Source organism: Epinephelus fuscoguttatus, linkage group LG23, assembly GCF_011397635.1.
Source record: "Epinephelus fuscoguttatus linkage group LG23, E.fuscoguttatus.final_Chr_v1".
Lineage (NCBI taxonomy): Eukaryota > Metazoa > Chordata > Actinopteri > Perciformes > Serranidae > Epinephelus > Epinephelus fuscoguttatus.
The window spans coordinates 33848646-33870094 of NC_064774.1; the positions used below are offsets into that span (position 1 = coordinate 33848646).

Genomic DNA, 21449 nt, shown 5'->3' on the forward strand with positions numbered 1-21449 from the left:
AGGGCAAGGGTTCCTTTGGTGTCAACCTCACACGCAGAGGGTTGTAACAAAGCAGTGGTTTTTTGACAACCTGGGAATGAGAACAGGTTGGAAAATCGCGGTGCTGAAAAAAATGGAAATATAGCAAATATGAACTAAGCACAAAAAGTAAGGAAATTTGTGTTTGGTAGATTATTTCTTTGTTGTAACAATGCTTCTTGGCAATAGATCTTATACCGTCGGAAAGCCTGTTTATTACCCTTTTAAATGGTGCCACATTTGTAAGGAACATGCATTTGTGGGATGAGCAGCAGAGCAGAGAATGTGGGTTGCGCCCATGAAGAATTTGCCAAATCTTCTCTGCCAGTGCCAAACAGCTCTTTTTTTGCTGTTGTTTGGTGGATTAGATGATTGAAGTCTGAAGAAACAAGACATATTGGCAATTTAACAATTTATTCATTTAACAAACAGAAGCCTCAGTAGCGTGTGGAAGAACCATACACAGCCACAACAGCCTGGCACCTCCTCCTCATGCTGGTCACCAGCCTGGTCACACACTGCTGTGGGATGGCATCCCATTCTTCAAACAGCATTTGTCGCAAGTCAGCCAATGTGGTTGTGTTGGTCACACTGGCACGAACAGCACGCTCAAGCTGATCCCCCAAGTGTTCAATGGGGTTGAGGTCAGGACTGCTGGCAGGCCATTCCATCCTCTCTACTCCCAACTTCTGGAGGTAGTCTCTGATAAACCCCGCTCTGTGGGGGCGAGCGTTGTCATCTTGGAGGATAGAGTTCAGTCCCAGACTGTAGAGATATAGGATTGCCACTGGTTGCAGGATTTTATCTCGATATCTCTCTGCATTGAAATTGCTTCCAATGATGACAAGCCTCGTTTTTCTGCCTCCACCAAAAAATGTTACTCTGTAGCAATCAATGTAGAGTGAACAATGTATCTGTGCAGCAATCAGCAAAGCGTTCTCCGCGTCTTCTCCACACTTTGACCCTATGATCCAACTGCCATAGGCAGAATCTGGACTCATCGCTGAACATAACGCTCCTCCACATGTTCAGGTTCCAGTGCATGTGTTGCCTACACCAGTGCAAACGGGCCTGATGGTGAAGGGCAGTCATGGCAGGCCTCCTGGCAGCCCTTTGAGATCGGAGATTGGCTTCGTGCAGTCTGTTCTGGATTGTCTGGGCAGAGAGCCGTCAGCCGTATTGTCCTGCAAACCTGTGCTGACAGGATGAGGAAACAGTCTTCTTGGGGGTGCCGTCTTCTTGGGATGCCAACTTCGTGGCCTGTCTCTGGCATCCCCCGTTATATGGAACTTGACCTTCAGTTTGCAGATGGTGCTCGGGCTCACTACAAATAATGCCGCAATTTGGTTTGCAGAACACTAGCTGGGGTACCTGGGGCTACCAGAAGCTTAAAACAAGAGTCAATAGCAACAGCAAAAAAAAGAGCTGTTTGGCATTGGCAGAGAAGATTTGGCAAATTTTTCATGGGCGCCACCCACATACTCAGCTCTGCTGCTCATCCCACAAATGTGTGTTCCTTACAAATGAGGCACCATTTAAAAGGGAAATAAACAGGCTTTCCGACGGTATAAGATTTATTGCCAAGAAGCATTGTTACAACAAAGAAACAATCTACCAAACACAAATTTCCTTACTTTTGTGCTTAGTTTAGTATACCTTTAATGCAGTTTGCCGTGGTTTTCAGTGTCTCCTTATGTAGACTTATTTACAAGACTTTTATACATTATTTTCCCTCCAAAACCTTTATTTATTATGTCATTTTTTTAGCAGGAAAGTTCTGAATATCTGCTACTGACATCGGTATTAGACTTCAAAGACCTATATTTAGATTTAGCCCAAGTCTATTTTCAGCTCAAATTGTGTTGTATATTTTTGTCTCCCATTTAAAGAGAAGAGTTCAGAGGTCTTTTCTTCCATTAGCATATTTCACAAAGTAGTAAGTGATTGTGCTGTCAATCCACAGCACTGAAATCCATTGATGATGACGTTATGTCAGATGACCTTGAGGATGTGGAAGGTATTCAGCACGGTGCTTTGTGTGAGGACTTGCTGTGTTGATCTGATCAGGAGTGGGTAGTGTGTTATGCATGGTGAATGAGCCTGCACCAGTGGCTGTTTGGTTAAATGCATCAATACTAACTGCACTGTGATATCTGGAAACTAGAGATGCAGAGAGAGTGGTTAAAGTTGAATTGAGTCAAAAAGATTTACCACCTGAGGGTTTTCTTATTAGGATGCGAACAGCATCAATACACATAATTTGCTGATGTAGCAACCTTGACGTCACCTACTGGTTTGTGGACTCCTGTTTACAAGCCTTGAGCACAGCATTTTGGCTGTCGCCATCTTGGAATTGTGGAGCCAGAAGTGACCATATTTGAAAGAGAGGGTGGGTGAAGATAACCCTTACGCTAGCTGTTAGCTTTTAACATTTACAGTCTATGGTTAAATGGAATAATGCTAATGCTAATGCTAATACAAATTTTCACTTGCGAAAAACAGGTTTAAAACCATTAAAACAAAATGTACTCAGCAGAAAAACTGAACATTTGAATCCTTGGAGGATCTCTTAGTACAACCAAATGCTAAACAAGACTTTTTAGGTAATCAAAGTGTTACAGTTAACTTGAGTGAACTGAAAACATGCTGAACTTGTCAACTGACCAACCCACCTGGCACTCAGAGCTGCCACGCCCTTAATTATGTATAACTTAAAGCCTTAATAACATTAAACAGATGAGTTATGTAAAAATTCACCGTCCACAGTTTTCACGAATGGGGAAAATCAACACATTGTCACTCCGACGTCATCACATGTCAACATTTAGTCATAGACTTTCCACATGACGTCCAAGGTACCCTGTGTTGGTTGTTGACGTTCTGGGATGCCATGTCAACTTCAGCATTACATGCATTTTCCATTTTCAAAATACACTTTCATTTTCATAGGAAATGTACAGTTTGCATACAGTCTCTTTCAAAATACTACACTACGTTGGTATAGCGCCACAAATTTTTTTGCTTCAACAACAAATGCACATGGTTAGATTTAGATAAAAAGAACAGGGTTTGGCTGTACAGTCTTATGGGAAGCGAACATCGGCCTTCAAGGTTTTGTTGTTGTCCCACTGTGTTTCCCTCAACACAGCTGGGCACTTTTAAACAATAATGGCGATCAGCTGCATGTCATACAAATGTGGAAGGACGGCTTTTTTTGCTAGTGTCTGACACTAGAAGTCATTGACCAAGTGCCAGTGTTTGACAATTTTGGAATGAGACTAGCTGTTGATACTAGCCAATATATTATTACTGATTAACTCAGATCCACTTTCTCGAGGTTGGTTGAACCAACTTCTCAGCACATGGAGGTTGCCATTAAGTAAATGAGTAAATGATGAATAAACTCTTTCTGCTGATAACAGTAGCTGACTTAACAGTCCTAAACGCTAAAGGAAAAAAAAGCTAATTCGGTAGCTGTTCAGGAGCTTATAATCACCTTTTATTATCTCCATCAGCATATGAAGTTTGTCTCAGAACTGGCTGAACAAAAGTTCCTGAACAGCTTCTGAACCACCCTTTTCAAGATTAGAAATTAATTTTCAGGCTTTGCTCTGAGCTAGTTTCCATAGTTTCCATAGGAAGCAAACAGACTAAATCACAATGTTTATTTACAATAACTTCTGGGTAGAAATTCTCTGTGCAACGTAAATAAAGTCAAACAGTGCCAAGCAAACACTGTCTCAGTTAGTTGTTGTTGTTTTTTTTTTCACTTTATTTATTAGTTTCCACATTTAAGAAAACATGTATGCAAAAATACTGGGGAAAAAAAAACATTTATTCTGGTTTTTTTCTACCCCTGGGAGCAAGCAATCATATAAAACCCAGTATGAAATAATTATGTGCCTCCATTAAAAACAAAAGCACACACAAAAAACAAAACAAAAAAACAACAAAAAACAGTAATAGACAAAGTGTGTGTATGTGTGCACGCGCATGCCTGTGAAGTTCTGTAGCAGATGTTGAGAAGCAACCGTACTAAAACCCTACAGCTGACCAAGCAGATATGTGATAAAAGGTTGCCATGCACTATTAAAACTTTGCTTCGACCCTCTTACCGCAAATCTTATCTTCTCTAGCTTCAAAAATTGTAATGTATCTCTGACGCAATGTTTAAAAGAGGGAGGGGTTGCCTGTTTCCAATTAAGTTATATAAGTCTTCTGGCTAAAAGAGTGACATAAGCAATGCAATTTGACTGTACCTTAGGAAGATGACTGTCTTCACACTGAATACCAAAAATTGCAGTAAGAGGGTTTGGATCAATTGCTTTTCCAAGTATTTTGGAAAGGGCTTCAAAAATGGAAAACCAGTAAACCGAAAGACCCAGGCAAGATCAGAATGTATGAGCTAGTGTAGCAGGGGAAGTTTTACATCTATTACAAGATTCATCGACCGAAGGATACATCTTTATACATCAGCACCCAGAGAGATTATTACTTCGGGTAATGGTTGATTGAGGTGTATGGAATACATAACATTTCAAAGGCGGCGAATATTTAAGAAAGAGAGACAATTTTTTATGAAACCAGTTTGGTCCGGAGAAATCATATAAGGAAGGATGGGCTCCAAGCGATGGGCCAAGGTTTTAGCCAGCAGTTTACAATCAACATTAAGCAGCGATATAGGACGAAATTACCCACAGCTAAGAGGGTCCTTATCCTTTTTCAGTAATGACGAAATAGAGGCCTGACATAAGGTTGGTGGAAGGTGGCATTCGACAAAGGATTCATTAAAAACAGAGCAAAATTGGCAAAAGCTTTTCCCCAAATCTCTTAAAAAATTCAACCGTGAATCCATCAGGTCCTGGGGCTTTTGTATTTTGCATATTGTTAAGGGCTACTCTGGTTTCTTCTATAGACAGTTTTTCCAATTGCTCCATGAATGGTTCACTTGCTTGAGGTAGGTTTAAGCTCTGAAAAAATTAGTCAAGTTTGAAAGGGTCGTGGACCACTTCAGAAGTATAAAGGGTGGAATAAAATCATGCTCATTAATCATAATTAATTTCCTGCTTATTGTTAGAAATCTGACCATCATGTTTTTGAATGCTTGTAATCACAGTAGAGGCCACGTACTCTCTGATCTGTTGGGCCAGAGTCTTGCCAGCCTTGTCTGAGTGTTTTTATAGGTTACAGCGAGATTGAAGGAGTTACTGTTCTGTATGGCGCGTGCTCATCAATGGGAATAGCAGCTCCTCTGGACTTGTCTTGATAATCAGAATGATCATTGTCCAACTCAAACCCTGCGTAATCTGCTATGGTCAGAAGTCCTAAGATGGGTTTCTTGAAGGAAAGCGATGTTAAAATCCAGACTTCTCAAATGTGATAAAACTCTATTACGTTTGATGATATGATTAACACCCTTGGCGTTCCAATACAATACAATTTACTGTAATAGTGTCACCATCACTTCTGGCTAGCAAAGCATCAGCCATGATCATTGCAGTCACAACATCCAAAAAATATGGCTGACATCGGCGCGTGTGCACACACAAAAACACAAAATACATGGAGATGTGTACAAACATCAAACACAATCCCCAACCACCCCCCACCCCCCACAAATCTATGATTTTTTCATATAAAGTCTGATAAAGCTCAAAGAAAGAAATAAGAGAAAATAAAAGTATGTACTAGGATGGAAAACAAAAAAACGTTATTGATACATGTGTATTAATAGGATATAATTTTAGTCTACATTGAAATTAAATTGAACAATAAAAAACACACTCCTTTTTATTTGGGTTACATATCCAAGGAGGGACAAATCCGTTTAGCGAGAAAAAATGAGCGGTGGTCATCAGAGGTGAGGCGCAGCTCCAATGGGTGGTACAATCCGTATGAGATGCCTGCCTGTCTCAGCTTGGCCTTGACCGGGGTAAAAGCTGCTCTGTGTGAAAAAAAAAAAATGTGAACTCTTGCCCCTCTGAATTTGAGCTCGCTCTTATTTCTGGATATTTGTAGGATCTTCTCCTTGTCCAAATAATAGTGCAGCCTCACTGTCATGGTTCTTGGGTGGTCGCTGGGTTTGGGTTATGGAGCCAGAGACCGATGAGCACGGTCTAGCACCAGGGGAACTTATCTCATTGCCCAGCACCTAGCTAAAAAACGAAGCCATCATTGCCGTAGGTTTGCCATTTTCCACACCCATGGGGATCCCAATAATCCTCAAATTCGGATGGCGGCTTCTGTTTTCTAAATCGTCATTCCGGTCTTTCAGTTTATCGACAGTATTACTATCAGTATTATGCTTGAGGTTTGAAATGGCGCTTTCCATCTCACTGATGCATCTCCCGTATAGTGGTAGCCGCCTCGGTCTGTGTAGAGCAGAAAGACGCCACCTCGGCTCTAAACTTGTCAGCCCTCAGCCTTGGTAGCCTGGCGGAGGGCCTCCAGATCATGTTTGATTTCAGCATGGAAAGTAGCCATCTCTTGTTTAATTATGTCTCCCAGTAGCTGATGAGAGGTGGCCATCTCCGCCTTAATTAGCTGAAGAAGAGCGCTCTCCTCGGATTGCTCTGTAGTTGATGGAGGGTCCACATCGGGATGGTGGAGGCAAGCGCTAGCAGTATCCATTAGCGTGTGCTTGAGTGCAGAGCTAATTAAACTTTGCACCGCGACTTGACTTCTTCTGTGTCCTACTCGCTGTGAAATGTCCAAAGGGTTTTAAAAGTGTAAGCTACAAAGCTACGCCACCAGAATATTAAAATGTCGTGTTGCACTGAAATGAATATGACACAGAGAACAGAGAACTCTTGGAATCCTGCAGACCAAAAATTTTCTCTCCCTGTGGGCAACATAAGATATCTAGGCATAAATATTTCACCCAAACTATCAGACCTGGTCCACCTGAATGATTCCATTCACACCCACATCAAAATGGTTCCTGTCATTAGATTCTGCAATTACAAAATTCTACTCAAAGAACAAGACAGCAAAAATTAGCCTAAGCACCCTTCAGAAAAACAAATTGGAAGGGGGATTAGACGCTCCTAACTTTAAACATTACTATTTAGCTAACCAGCTACAATATCTATTGAAATGGTTATATCCTAACGAAGACTACAACTCCTGGCTCGAATTAGAACAGGCGGACTGCAACAATATAAGACTCTCTGACCTCTCGTTTGTCACCACTACACTCAGACGTCATAACTGTTTTAAGAACCCAATGATTGCTTCCACCCTATCAGCCTGGTGGAAAACACTAGAAATCACAAACTCTCCGATAGAACCTTGCTTGCTCTCTCCAATTTGGCACAACCCGGATTTTGAAATTGACAAAAGACCTCTCCATTTTAGCACATGGGAGATGAAGGGAGTAACTCATCTCCATCACCTTTTCCAAGACAATATACTTATGACATACACAAACTTATTTCAAACTTTTGAAATAAGAAATGGCAATTTTCTACAATATTTACAATTGATAAAAACAATCAAGAGGAGAATTCCAGCGCCTCAGGACACTTTGCAGCCACCAGAATTTGCCAAACATATTACAAAGCTTTCTCCGAGCAATAAGAAGAACCTTTCTAAGATTTATAAATTACTGTCAAAGACCAGTTCTATACATTTACCAACTTTAAAATGGGAAAAAGACCTGGGTGTATCACCGGACCCTGACTTCTGGACTCAGATATGCAAAAATACATTTAAGATGACAAGACACACTAATATACAACTTATCCAATTTAAAGTACTCCACAGAACACACATCACCCAACAAAAGATGAATAGAATGGGCTTTAGTCAATCTGACACATGCACTCAGTGTACTCAGAACACTGCAGACACCTACTTTCATGCACTCTGGTTATGTTCACCCGTCCAGCACTTCTGGTCTACAGTCACTCAAAAACTCTCCTCCATTTTGGACTGCAGGATCCCCTTATCTCCCAACCTGTGCTTAATTGGTGACCTGATGACAATTGACCTCCCAAACAGCCACTGCAACTCTCTTCTTGTAGCTCTCGCCAAGAAAACAATCCTAGTCAACTGGAAAGATAAACAGACCCTCAACATCAAACATTGGCTGAATCTCCTTGTAGAACATATTTCGCTGGAGAAAATATCTGCTGGCCACAGAAACCAATTAACATACTTTACAGAAAAATGGTCACCATTTATTCACTCACTAAACGTGTCTGTATAGTGCCACTCAGCCTGTGAGCATATGCCACCTGTACATATAAATATTACAACTCAAGAAAGACTGTTGTGTAATATGTAACGTGTTTTTGTTAATGATGTAACCCCTAATCCCTCTATCTCTCTCACCACAATATACCACAGCGGTTCATCAGAACTCAAGGTCTTAAGCATGTGTTAGGTGCACCTTCTTCCCTTTGAATCCAGGCCTGCTCCCTAGCTCTGTGGGGGATCGCGGGGCCGGGCGGTTTCCCCTGGGAGCGGATGCGTCTGGACTGCTCGCCCTGTGTGCCTGGGGGGGGCGGGGTCTCCTCGTGCTCCCTGGGCCTGGGGCGGCGTGGCCGGTCCCCTGGGGCTGTTTCCGCCCCTGGTGGTGCGGGGTGGGTGGGCTCCTCCCCCCCCCCTTCGCGCCGCTCCTGCCTTTCCCCCTCCCTCCTCCCTCCCCCCCTCTCCCCGTCCCTCCCTGCTCCTCTCTCCCGGCCTCGGGTGGGCCCGGGGTCCTCCCCTGGGTTGGGGGGCCTGGCGTGGGGGCTGGGTGCTGCCCGCGGGGGGTGTTCTGGTGCTGCGCAGTGTGGGCCTGCCCGTTGGTGTGCGGCCGCCGGTGGGGGGCGGGTCGGATGGGCTGGGGGTCTGGCCTTGGGTCTGTGGCGGTCTGGGGGGGTACTGGCGGGGTTGCGGGTTGGTCTGTGCTCCTGCGCGTCGGGGTTCAGGGGGGCTGGGGGGTGCCCGTCGTCCGTGCACCCTGGTGGTGCGCCTTGCCCTTCTGCTGGGGGCCGATTTGCTACGGGCAGTGTGGCCCAGGTCGGGACCACTGCGGGGGCCTGCCACTACAGTTGCCAGTGGGGCGGGGTTAGGTGGGGGCCCGTTGGGTTTCCCTGGGGCCCGCCTGGCCCGCTGTCCATGGGTGCTGGGGGCCTCGCGGCGCCGGGGTCCGGTTGGTGCCACCTGCTAGCCCCTCCCATCCATCCAGGTGGTCGGGGGCGGGTGGTGGTCGGGGGTGGTGGGGGCGGTCCGCGTCGGGCGGTGGGTGGGCGGGCCCTCCTGCCCCGCCTGTCTGGGGTGTGTCTCTGGCTCTCGCCGCCCTGGGTCCTTGGGCCTGCGTGGTGTCCTGCTGCCTCTGCGGCTCCCTGGTCTTGGGGTCTGGGCGCTCCTGCGTTCTTGGGATGCCATACCGCCCCCCTTCCCCCGCAGGGCTGGCCCTGGACCCTGGTGATGGTTTTCATAAACACATTGGGAGGGTTCAAATACACGCATGCATGTTCAATACTTCAGCTCCGTGACGCATCGCAAAGAACCGATGGGATCACTCCAAAGGGGCCCACTTGCGTCTCAGACCTACCACACTGCGCTGGCAACTCTTCTCTGCAATCGGGCTTTCCCCCTCCACCAAGACTCTCACATTTTTGGTGTTCGGTATAGACTTCTCTTTTGTTTTTGTTTTTCAGTACAGTATAGTAGACATGTATATGTTTATTTTTGATAATCTGCATGAAGCACAACCACCTCAAGGCTACAATACATCAGCTACACTGCCTGTTTCTCCCCTGTTTTTTTTCTTTCTTTCGTTTGTTTGTTCATTTGTTTGTTTTTCCTCCTTCTTCTCCGCATGCACTGTCACTATATAACTCAGGACTTAGCACCTACCCCCTCCCCCTTGCTTGTTTCCTTACTTTCCTCCTGACACACTTTGGTGTATCACGGCCCTCTCTGACTCATATTAGGAAGTTTTTCCAATAAAGGCTGTTAGGCTAGTCTCCAGGGAGGGTGGGTGATGGTCACAACCACGCATTATGGGTATAAAATACTTGACTGCAAGATTAACAGTGCATCAATCTTCACAAGAAGCTTACACCCTTTAGTGGCGCTAAGCTATGAAGACCAATGCAGACAAGTATTAAAAAAAAAAAAAAGAAAAAAGAAATGAATATGACAAAATATACGGAGCACGTTGAACTTACGACTACTCCATGTCAGGCGTAAACTGGAAGTCTTGTCTCAGTTAATTTTTAGCCACCTAAAAAAGGCCCACAAAAGCAATTCTATGTCAGTTTCAGTGAGCATTATATTTAGAATAATTTCACCTCTTTCTCTGCTGTCAGACAGCCCTTTCTGACAGGGAATTGAAGCCGTTACATCAAAGCCACCAGACTCTACTGACAAAAACAGTCAAGTAACTTAGCAGAACACAAGAGTTGCTGGTTTACAGCTGCTTCAGTTGGTTAGTGTGTAAAGTGGAGCAAATACTCAAATATAGCGCACACTTACTGTACGGTCACACCAAAAGCTGCCAGATCTGCAAAATAGCTGAATTCGTTCTAGCAGCCCCGCTGGAAAAATATTTGTGGCAGTGAAAGCAGCTCAAGACACTCATGATGTCAAATTCTGAACGTTCGATTATGCTTCTCAATTTAAAAGAGCTGCAAAGCTGGTTACTGGCTGGAGAACAGAAATGTGACTTTGTGCATTTGCCTGAGTACAGAAACCTTCACGTTTGGACAATGAAAACAGGATAAAAAGTCTAAATAGGTCTGACATTAAACATTAAACACACACAGCCTGTGTTGCATTCAGGCATTGTCACGTAAATAACAAATTCCAGCACTTGAATAGGCCGTAGCATAACACAGCACCATGTCAAGTGGGCCGAACCCAAACCGAATATGAGCAAATTTTTTTGATTGAACTTAGGGGAAACACTGTCAATGGTGTGATTAGATAAACTGGTGGTAAGGAGAGCAAATTAATTGCATTCCCGCTAATAACAAGCGTTCCAGAACACAAAGAAATTGTATAAGTATGTGCGCTTGTCCACACTTGTGTATTGAGTCAACATGGAAGAAGACACTCTTCCATGTTGAATTGATTTGTGCTGCCGTGTGGTACCTGCGTGGTTGTAGCCGCTGTCGGGTCTGGGTTCACAATATCCTCCGGGGCCGTGAACAGCACGGGGAATATCATCGGCTGATGCGGGAGCTGTGGCTGGATGAGGAGAGGTTCAAGCGCTACTTTAGGCTGAACATAGATCAGTTTGATAGCTTGCTGCTTGTTTTGAAGTAGGAACAAATGTGTGGTAGAAACTAAAAGTTTCTGAGGATGTTCTCTGTGTTCCACACAAGCGATTGACATCTACATTCTGATTGGTTGCTGGTCATTTGCAGCTCGCATAGCTAGCGTCATAGCTAATTTGCATAAAGTTAACCAGTCTTCAACTTTCATTTGCAGCTCAGTTCGCCAAACCGCCGCCGCTCATCGCTTTTGCAGCTCAAAACGCCTCTAGTCGCCATATGTCCACTGAAAATAAATTAGACCTGTCACCTTTGCAGCCCTGGCAGCTTTTGGTGTGAACGTACAGTTACACTGATATAGATTTTTTTATGTGGCTGAAAGTCATTTTGCCACAGCCCTGTCCACAGCAGCACATTGCTTTGCTTTCATGCCAGTAGATTTGGTTTATCAAAAATGATAGCAGAGCACCAGAGTACATTACAAAAGGACAGCTCAGAACTTTAACTATAAATCTTAAAACATTATAGTCACAGCTGAAAATGACAACAGAAGTAAACAATTTTGCCAATTTTACACATCTCCACAGTTGTAATCAAGTGCCAGTTATATAAATGAAAGTGACTGTTGTTGTGCAACATCACAGTGATTCAGTCTATATGTTTGTACCTAAGGAGCACTCTACAGAAGATACAGCACATCACATTAAATTAATATTTTTTTAAACTCTCAAAGTGCACAGGCCAAAGATAAGACATATTCTTTCCTCTTAGACTCTATTTTTGTTCATACTAATTGCCTCTTATCTCTCAAATTATTATATTGCTAGCATTTTAGCACTGGTGCTAAGTTACATTTGAGTAATTTGATGTCTTTGTTTCAATTCAATTTCAATTTTATTTATAAAGCCCAATATCACAAATCACAATTTGCCTCACAGGGCTTTACAGCATACGACATCCCTCTGTCCTTATGACCCTCGCAGCGGATAATGAAAAACTCCCCAAAAAAACCCCTTTAACGGGGAAAAAAAAACTGTAGAAACCTCAGGAAGAGCAACTGAGGAGGGATCCCTCTTCCAGGACGGACAGACGTGCAATAGATGTCGTACAGAACAGATCAGCATAACAAATTAACAGTAATCCACATGACACAATGGTATCAATGGTAACCTGGCAGCCAGATGTCCCCAAACCCTGGAGTGTTCCTTCAATCTGTCTGTAAAATTTTCATTTTTCAATTGACCTCCACTCTTGTCTTTGCTCTGTGAAGGTGATGACACAATGACAGGTGACGGAGGGGAGTATTTGAGGGCTGAGGACCTCAGGGAGCTGGGAGATGACTCCTTGCCAGGACAGTACCTGGATGGAATGAACTACCTCCGCTTCAGTCTGGAAGGAGGACGAACTGACAGGTACATCTAATTCTGTCACATGTTGACTTTTGCTAATCAGCAACCAGATCAGTTTTATTAGAGTTCAGTGTTGATTTGGTAAACCAGCTAACGAAGCATTTCTCTGTAAGTGAGAACTTTTTGTTTTCGCATGTGTTGCATCTGACTCAGAGCACATGTTTATGCATTCCATGCATTAACAAATGCTCATCCGCTCCATGGAGCAAACAATTGTTCCTTGTGCTCCATACACACTTTTAAAGCATGGGGTAACAGGAGGGCTTTATAGCAAACGACATCCCTCTGTCCTGGATCTGGTCCCTCTTTGAGCCTGTTCCACTCTAATCACTGATACTCTCTGTGTATTTTAGTTCTAACTTGATCATTAATTAGTGTGTATGTATATTTACGTATTTTAAGACATCTTTCCTCTCAAGGACAATTGACTCTACAACTAATTGCCTGTGTTTGTATATTTGTGTGTATATGTGTGTGTTTTGCAACCTCTTCTGCTCATACTTCATCGTTGGTCCTCCTTGTCATGCCTTCATAGTCGAATGCAAAGGTATGTGCTGACGCTGTCCTGATATCTGGTCTTTTACATCATCAGCACTGCTGATTTAACCAGTTTCACAGTCTCCCTGGGGCTGGGGATTGAATAGAAGTTAATCAGTCAGACTACTTCTGATTTCTCTGTTTTTATCTCTGTGGTTTTTTTTTTGTTGTTGAAGGGAAAAAAAATGTCAATTGGCTGTGTTGTACAGATGTAGTTCATTTTTTTTAAAGACACTGTAAGGAAACTGTACATTTCTTGTGAAAATGGAAGTGTATTTTGAAAACAAACTATACATGTAACAGGCTGCAGTAGACACGGCGTCCCAGAACATCACACACCCAGTGTACATTACACGTCATATCTCGACCAGACGTTGATATGTGATGAAGAATGTGTTGCACAAACTTACAGTAGTATACACCTGCTAGGGCAGCTGTAAACACTTTGAATTGGTAATGAGCTGTATGTTATACATGCCTGTTAAAGCTGGGGTAAAGCATCAGAACTTGAAAATATGACCTCCTCTGTCCTAAGTCCCTCCCACTGGACCATATGCATATGTACAGTTCATATAGTGACCTTGTGTTTCCCATACATTGATTTATTTATTCTTATTTAATTTTAAAGCTCTCTCTCTGTTTAGCAGACCACATATTAGAGAATAAGAAGCTAGCTACTAAACCCTGCGGTCCCTCTGCCTAGCCTCACATCACAGTGTGCAGTTCTCTGCTGCTGTTGACTCCTTCTCTGAGGGGAAGGGCAGGGAAACAGCTCTTAGGATGGACCTTCAGCTCGCAGCTGTAGCAGCCCAAGTGGTCATTGCAAGGTGGTGCTCAACAATAGCAACAGGTCTAGCCTGTGTAACAACAGCACCAGAAAGTTTCCTGATCCGGCTGGAAGTTGGGGCTGTCTGTCTGGACATGGGGTTTTACTGGCTGGAATCAGGTTACTGCAGCCGCTGACTGAAGGTCCGTCTCCAGAACGCTGCTGGCTGTCCTACAGGAGAGATGGTCTGTAGCGGTGGGAAGTGAGACAGAGGACTCTCTGTGATTTGAGATTTTAGCTAATGAGCCATGAGCCATTGGCTCCAGTCAGCAGAAGGCTAAACTATTAGCAACATTTTCTCTCCATCTCTGAAAGACTTTGCTGTTATTTACTCATTTATTTTGTTTATTGTCAGACTTTGTTTTAATGAGTCCATCTTCCATTTTTAGGTTGCTTTGCATTGTAGGCAATTGTTGCCAATGCTGGAATAGCAACTTTTTCTACAGGATTCTCCTCTATTAAATCAGAATTTCACCATCTGAACGGACGTGCACACACATAGGCTATATGTTTGTAGAACAGCCAACAGGATTGCCCTCTCTCTGAAAAGACCTGTGACTGGCCAAACACTCCAGTCACAGTCTAGATTTTCTAAAAGCCTAAAAACAGAGCCAAGAGGAGGTGGAGAAGTCTAGTTTTCTCTCAGACCACTTGAATTAATATGTTCAATATGTTCAGAGGTTATTACGATACTTTTGCCCAGTGACACCAACATGAAACCGCCCAGCTAAGGTTTAATATATAGTAAAAATGTTAGAAGTGACAGCCTAGATGCTGTTAATGTTTTACTTTGGCAGTGTTCCTGTTGGTGTTAAAGCAGCTGTAATGTGAAACATAGTTGTTGATTTACCATCAACATTTAAACATTTTAAATGAGTGTAATATGTTATCAGTCCACTCATTTAATGAGTTTTTTTTTCCCAATTTCTTTTCCAAAGTCATGAGCTCCAGGGTAGGGACTCCTACGACAGTTGTCCACATCAGCTGATTTTGATAGTAAACATTAATCCCTGTTTGTGGAATTGATATTAAAGCATCATAACTGTAATGCCTCACCTACTGTGATCTCTGCTGTTGTCATGATCATTGAGCTTCACTGGTTTCTTCTCTGCTCCAGTTCAGACAGGTCCTTCACACCCACCCACCACAGCTACTACTCCCCTAAACATGAAGGCATGATGGAGGAGATGCTCGCCAGTCACCAGGTACAGTACACTCCTTGTGTAAGCGACGTGAGTGTGTGTGAGGGAATAAAGGAGTCCAACAACGTTCTGGGTTTTGCTCATAACTTTTAGGGCCCTATTTAGATGGTTTAGATGCAGATGCAGTTGTCATTTTCACGCCCTGCGCCCTCGTCGTCTAACTAGCAAATGAACTTACGCTTCTCTGGGTGTGTTGGTCTAAAAATGAGGAGTGGTCAGGCGCAGTCATGGCGCGGTGCTAGTTAGATGACGTAAAAAGCAAATGCACCAGTGACCAACAAAAACCTGGTCTAAAGTCAACAACGCAGTATTTCGCTGTTAAACAAGTTAGTAATAGAGTGTGCCAGTAAACCCGGAACTCCATTAGCGCTTTTAGCACTTCCGGTTCTCTCGTCTAAAAGTCAATACGTTTTTTGAATGGGATTTTGGTAAAATGCCTCAAATAAGGTCTGTGGTTAACAAAAGCTTAAGCTAGTTTCAGGTTTTCTTCTACGACATAAAACACGTCAGTAAATACTCTACTTGTGAATGTTGAAGCTTTTACGTGTCGTAAAAAAGGCAGTTGCTAACAAGTTGCTCAATACGACTACAAACTCTGTCGGGGACATTAACGTCATCACCCCCGAACAGGTGAGAGTGCTGGCAGTCCGCCATTACAGCTTCTTATTTAGCTTGAACAGTCCGATTTCCCCATTATACAATGTTTTTAAAATAAAGCAGCCGAAATCAGTTGAAAGCTTAGTGGCGGTGATGTCAAGAGTCATGCGACCGTGGAGTAGTCATGTAGTCCGATTCTGCTTCTCATCTTTAAGGCCCTTCATAATCAAGCCCCTTCCTACCTGTCTGAACTCCTTCATATATGCCTAACCTCCCATACTCTGAGATCTGCTTCTGCAATCCAACTGACATTACCATCTGGCCGCTTGACTACCATGGGTTCTAGAGCCTTTAGCCATTCGCCCCCAGCCTTTGGAACTCTCTCCCCCATGACATTCACAATATTGACTCCCTTTCCGCTTTCAAATGCAATCTGAAAACACACCTTTGCTGTGACAAGCCCTTGAAATTGAGGAAAGTGGGCCTGGAAAGTACTTGAAAAGTCATTGAATTTTGTGTTTTGGAAGGTATGGGAACACTAGGTTTAAGGGGACATGACTAAGAATCTTCCTTCTTTTGTTAAGGAAATATGTAGTATAGTATATATCTAATAAGAGGTTCTTTGATTCCAGGTTTCATCACTTGCCAGAGAGAATGAGAGGGATTCATATCGTCTGAGTTGGGGCACAGAGAACCTGGACAATGTGGCTTTATCCTCCAGTCCCATTCACTCTGGGTAGGTACTGTCAGACTGGAGAAAATGATTACTAAATAAACAGCGCAAATGTTACCGTTTTTAAACACATACGCAGGCACAGGATGAAATGTAGAAATAGTTTGACATACACATGCTGAAACATCTTGTATATACATAAATATTAATTAACAATTAACCCAGTCTCTTCAAGTCCTGAAAGCTGTTATGTTTTAAGTTCTTATTTACATTAAATTACAGCTTTTCTTAATTTGTGAATTCCCTTCTTGATTAAAGGTGGTATCTAGTGCTTGGAGTGTGCTAGTACAGTGCTTTCTCTATCTTGGTAGCTTTTACAGGGAATACATTGTAGCACACAGGTGTACAGTAGCCTACAAGAGTAATTTGAGGATATCATTATTTGTAACAAAGTTTTGGTTGGTTGGTCTGTTGTAATGTCTCAAATCATCCTTTAATCCATCAGGTGTCATCTAAGCAGCTTTAGGTAGCTAAACAATGAAGCAGTTAACAAGATACCACTATTTTTATTAAGAACGTCCAATAAACAAAAAAAAGTAAATGCATTTCAGGGGGCTTGGCTCAAAATTATACAATGATTTTTTGTGAATTCACATCTATATGGCTTGTAAAATATATAAATGCATACAGTAAGCTCTCTTCTTTATATGATTTCCAGAGTAAAGATATGGTAACATATTTTCCTGAGTCAGTAGAGAATTTCATTGCAGACCAAAGGCTGCTTGGTAAAATGTGATTTCTGTTGTGAAATGTCGCCATGCCCATGAAAAGCATTCTGAGGTACATCCTGAAGCATCAATCTAGGCTTCTCTGTTCCCTGTTCTCATGCTTGAACTGTTTCTTGCTGGACAACAGCCCATAGATTTTAGTAATAACTAGATACCAGATGGCAAGATGGTGCCTACAGTGTTAATTTCATTGACAAAAACTATAATGAAACTTTTCCCTCAGCAACCTTTTTTCCATGATGCAATAAATGGATGGATGGATGGATGGATGGATATAGCTACTGTATTAATCCTGTGGGAAATTACAGCACCCGGTAGCTTATTACACAACACATACAAAATGATGGACACACATAGGGATAGACGTTACAGAAGTAGCATCAATGACACTTTAGTGTAATAAATCCACAATTTAGCAATAATGTTTTAGTGGTTCTTGCTAAACATATGAAGTGAAAGTATTGTAAATACTGACTGAAATTGCCACTGCTCTCCTACAGTACACTAGCAGTATTGACATTGAAGTAATGATGTCAGTACTGGTTGACTGTCTTAAAAAATGTATGTTCATGTTCTGAATTCCACAACAAGTGGCCTCTTTTCCTGATTCTGCTTGTCTCGTGTTTGCTCTGTTTTTTCTCTCTCTGGGTTTCTCTGAAATGTTTCCGCTTGCCTTTTGATTTCTTTCTGTCTGATGTGGTTGTCGTTTTTAGCCATTCCTCTCCGTGCCATGATCATGGAGACCACAGCAGGTGAACCTCTGCACCTTGGTTAAATCATTCTCCTCCTCATTTTCATCACTCTCTTCCTCCCCTCACAGTGTGCTCTCCAGGTGGAGGGGTGTACGTGTCACTGTCCTCAGCAGTCATTGCCTCTTAGACTTTTTTCTTGGTTTAAAATGTGTCAAGTTATTGTAATCTAACTTGAATTGTCAAAATATTTCACCTGGCTCCAAATTCCAAGTCCCAGAGATGATGCCTCCACATGGAAGGGTCATGTGATATGGACTGTTCAGGTAAACAAACTTTAAATTGTGGATATCTGGGCAAAAGGAGGAGGTGAATGTTGAGGACATGCTTTTTGATTTCATACAATGTCTTGTTAAATGTGCATTTCCACTAACATACCCTCTGACCTGAGAAATATTTTAGCATAACAAAAGTTTTATTACATAAAATAAGTATGATTCTATATCACATACAGGAAAATTAACATTTGATCTTACACAGAACAATGGTCTAGCTTATACTATTTGTCAGTCAGGAGAGTTACTGTATATGTTACTGTCCTTCAGTGTTAAATGAAAACAGTGAGGTTTGTTTGAGCAATGGAAGACAGCATCTTTTGTCTTTTAACAGGTTACTGGTCTTGCTGTTGAATCCAATAACACGTGTTTTTATGTGTCTGTGTGTGTTTTAAAAACTGTGTTGTCTGCTTTGCTGAAGGCCAGGGCAGATCATTTTAGAAGTGGGTATGGTATCAGTTTGTAATGTCACATCATCACACCCATATTCCCGCTCACTGAGATGTGTGATCCGTTTGCATACTGTATTTGCTACTTTGCATGAGGAGTAAAGTCAAAGAGTCTACAGCTACTGAGTCAAAATGTTTGGTGCAACTTCATGAGACTTACAGAGATGAAGCTGTTGGTCATGGTGCCCATTCAGCGTTGAGAAAATAGACATCAAAGTCAGCGAAAAGACCCCACTAGATTACTGTCTGCATGGATAATATTACAAATTATGAGACAGTTAGAAGACTGAGTTTTTAGTTATAGTTTTGTCTATTGAAATAAAACCTTTTAATTTACAGTTCTTTCAAGTAAATAGTATTTTTTATTTTTTTAAAATGCCTCTCAATGCCACAACGTTTTGTAACCATATAACTTTTAAAAGAAATTTATTCTGTCATTGCTTCTTGTGGACACAGTGGCTGCTGTTTTCTGAGCCCTGTTAGGATTTTTTTTTTTTAATACAGCAGTTGTTAGTTTGCTGATGAAGATTGTTATTTGGTCAAAAGCTCCAGAACAACGGAGTAAATGGACCATTAGTGAAGATTGTTATGTCAACTGCTGTTTCCAAAATCAAAAGTGATCATTCAACTTGAACTTTGTAGTCCTACATTAGATTAAAACGTATCCATTTAAGGCAGCTAAGTCTTAATTTTCCAGTTTTGAGATCCTGCTAGCATTAGCACCTGGGCAGACAATCTAGAAAGTAGCTTTGGTGTCTGTATTCTCATCACTTAATGGGATCCAGTCCAGTCACCACAAGAAAATGTTGGCATTGTATGTTTCTGCAAACCACGGATATGTTTCATTTGTATGCTTCATACATGTCATCTCAACGTTTGTAAAGTGACTGTTATCTGGAGGTGTTGTTTTTTAGCAAGTCTCCAATCTCCAGCTGCTATTTAACCCCCAAACGTGTTTTTAGTGGCTGTGATTCCAGCAGGGATAGTGCAATGTGCCATTGCTACATTTTCTGCTGGGATAGCGCCATGAAAAGTAGTTGGGTTTTTTTATCAAGCGACTGCTGCGTTTTCTGCCGAGAAAGTGCCACAAAAACTGGTTGTTTCTTTTATTTTCATTTTCTGCCACACTACAAAAAGTTTGTTTTTTTCTGCCAGAATAGTAGCAGCCATTGTTGCACTTTCTGCTGGGATAACAGCACGAAAAAGTTTTTTTTTTGTTTTGTTTTGTGTTTTTTTTTTCTCAAACCATTGCTGTGTTTTTGCTGGGATAGTTCCATGAAAAATGGTTGTTTTGTTTTTTAATCAAGCCATTGCTACATTTTCTGCTGGGAAACTGCCACAAAAAGTAATTGTTTTTTAGTGAGATATCGCTGCATTTGCAGTTGTTTTTTAGTCACCAAAAGTGTGCGTTTTTCAGCCACGTGAGGCTGTGTTTCCAGTGGGGATAGTGAATGCCATGAAAAGAGATTGTTTTTTTACCTAGATCGCCCCATTTCCAGCCAGGATTTGAACATCAAAAGCTGGTATTTTAAGCCAAAACATGATCTTTTCTATAACCATGTGTTTTTGTGTACCTGAACCTAACCTAACCACACATTACCCACATCACTGTTGATACGTATCTGTTACATAATCACGTACAAATGTAATCTCTCCGTCATTTGCAGAAAGGTAAAATGTCAACATTCATTCTGGTGATTGGGTCGTGGGATCAATGAGAGATGTCTTGAATTTGTGGAAATCTCTCCTTTTCCACATCAGCTTCCTGGTCAGCTTCATGGTGGATGCCAGGGGCGGAGCAATGCGTGGTTGCCGGCACAACGGCCTACGCATCATCATCCCGCCCAGGAAGTGCAGTGCGCCCACACGGGTGACATGCCGGCTGGTGAAGAGGCACCGTCTGGCCACCATGCCGCCAATGGTTGAGGGTGAGGGCCTGGCAAGTAGGCTCATTGAGGTGGGGCCGTCCGGAGCCCAGTTCCTTGGGTAAGGCACCAGGATGCATGATGGAGTGAATGAATGCTTTAGGAGTTAGTAGAAGTATAGGATGAAGAGAGAAGGAAAATGGAGAGGTAGCAGAAAAGTGAGAAATATCATCAGTGCAGAAATCAGCCGATATGAATTGATACTACATGAAGATGTAGTAAGCTCTGGACACTGATTTTTGTCTCTTATAATGAGAATCTCACAACCTGCCGCCCTTTTTCTTTCAAATTAATTTGACCTCTGCCTATGCATTACTAAACTGTTTCTGTATCTGCTCTTGCTTTCTCCCAGCACCAGGGATCTCTTAATCTTTGCTCTTCAGCATGCCCTGTTTACTTTTTTTAACAGCTGCAGTCTAACTCTTTTTAACCTGACCCCTAACCCTAAATGAAAAAGCTTTATTAACTCCACCTCCAGTATACTGCACCATGATTGGTATCCATCATATATCCATAATATATCCCCTGCTGACATGACAGAGGTTCTACCACAACAAAACGTGGAAGTGGTAACATTTGAAACATTACTGACAGCGTTTTCCAAACTGCACTTACTGGCCAATAAAAGCTTAGACATATACAGAGGCCCAAAGATATCAAAATTATCTAAATACATTTAATAATTAAATAAATATGAAATAATGTGTTTTTAATGATTAGTATATACAGAAAATAAGCGACCATGAAACTGTAAAATAATCTGACACATTTTTACATTTTGGTCACGAAAT

The 21449-nt window shown here is 42.3% G+C and overlaps 1 protein-coding gene across 2 annotated transcripts in view; it reads left to right on the forward strand.

Moving 5' to 3' along the window:
* Window positions 1-21449, forward strand: part of ank2b (ankyrin 2b, neuronal) — a 207712-nt gene that overhangs the window by 123195 nt on the left and 63068 nt on the right. The window contains exons 24-30 of one of the 2 annotated variants that reach the window (XM_049568799.1): window positions 1982-2035; window positions 12499-12640; window positions 13173-13184; window positions 15118-15205; window positions 16432-16535; window positions 17974-18012; window positions 20495-20719. In XM_049568799.1, the coding sequence (XP_049424756.1) occupies window positions 1982-2035; window positions 12499-12640; window positions 13173-13184; window positions 15118-15205; window positions 16432-16535; window positions 17974-18012; window positions 20495-20719 (664 nt within the window). The remainder of the gene's footprint in view (window positions 1-1981; window positions 2036-12498; window positions 12641-13172; window positions 13185-15117; window positions 15206-16431; window positions 16536-17973; window positions 18013-20494; window positions 20720-21449) is intronic. The other variant, XM_049568800.1, reaches the window with a different exon arrangement.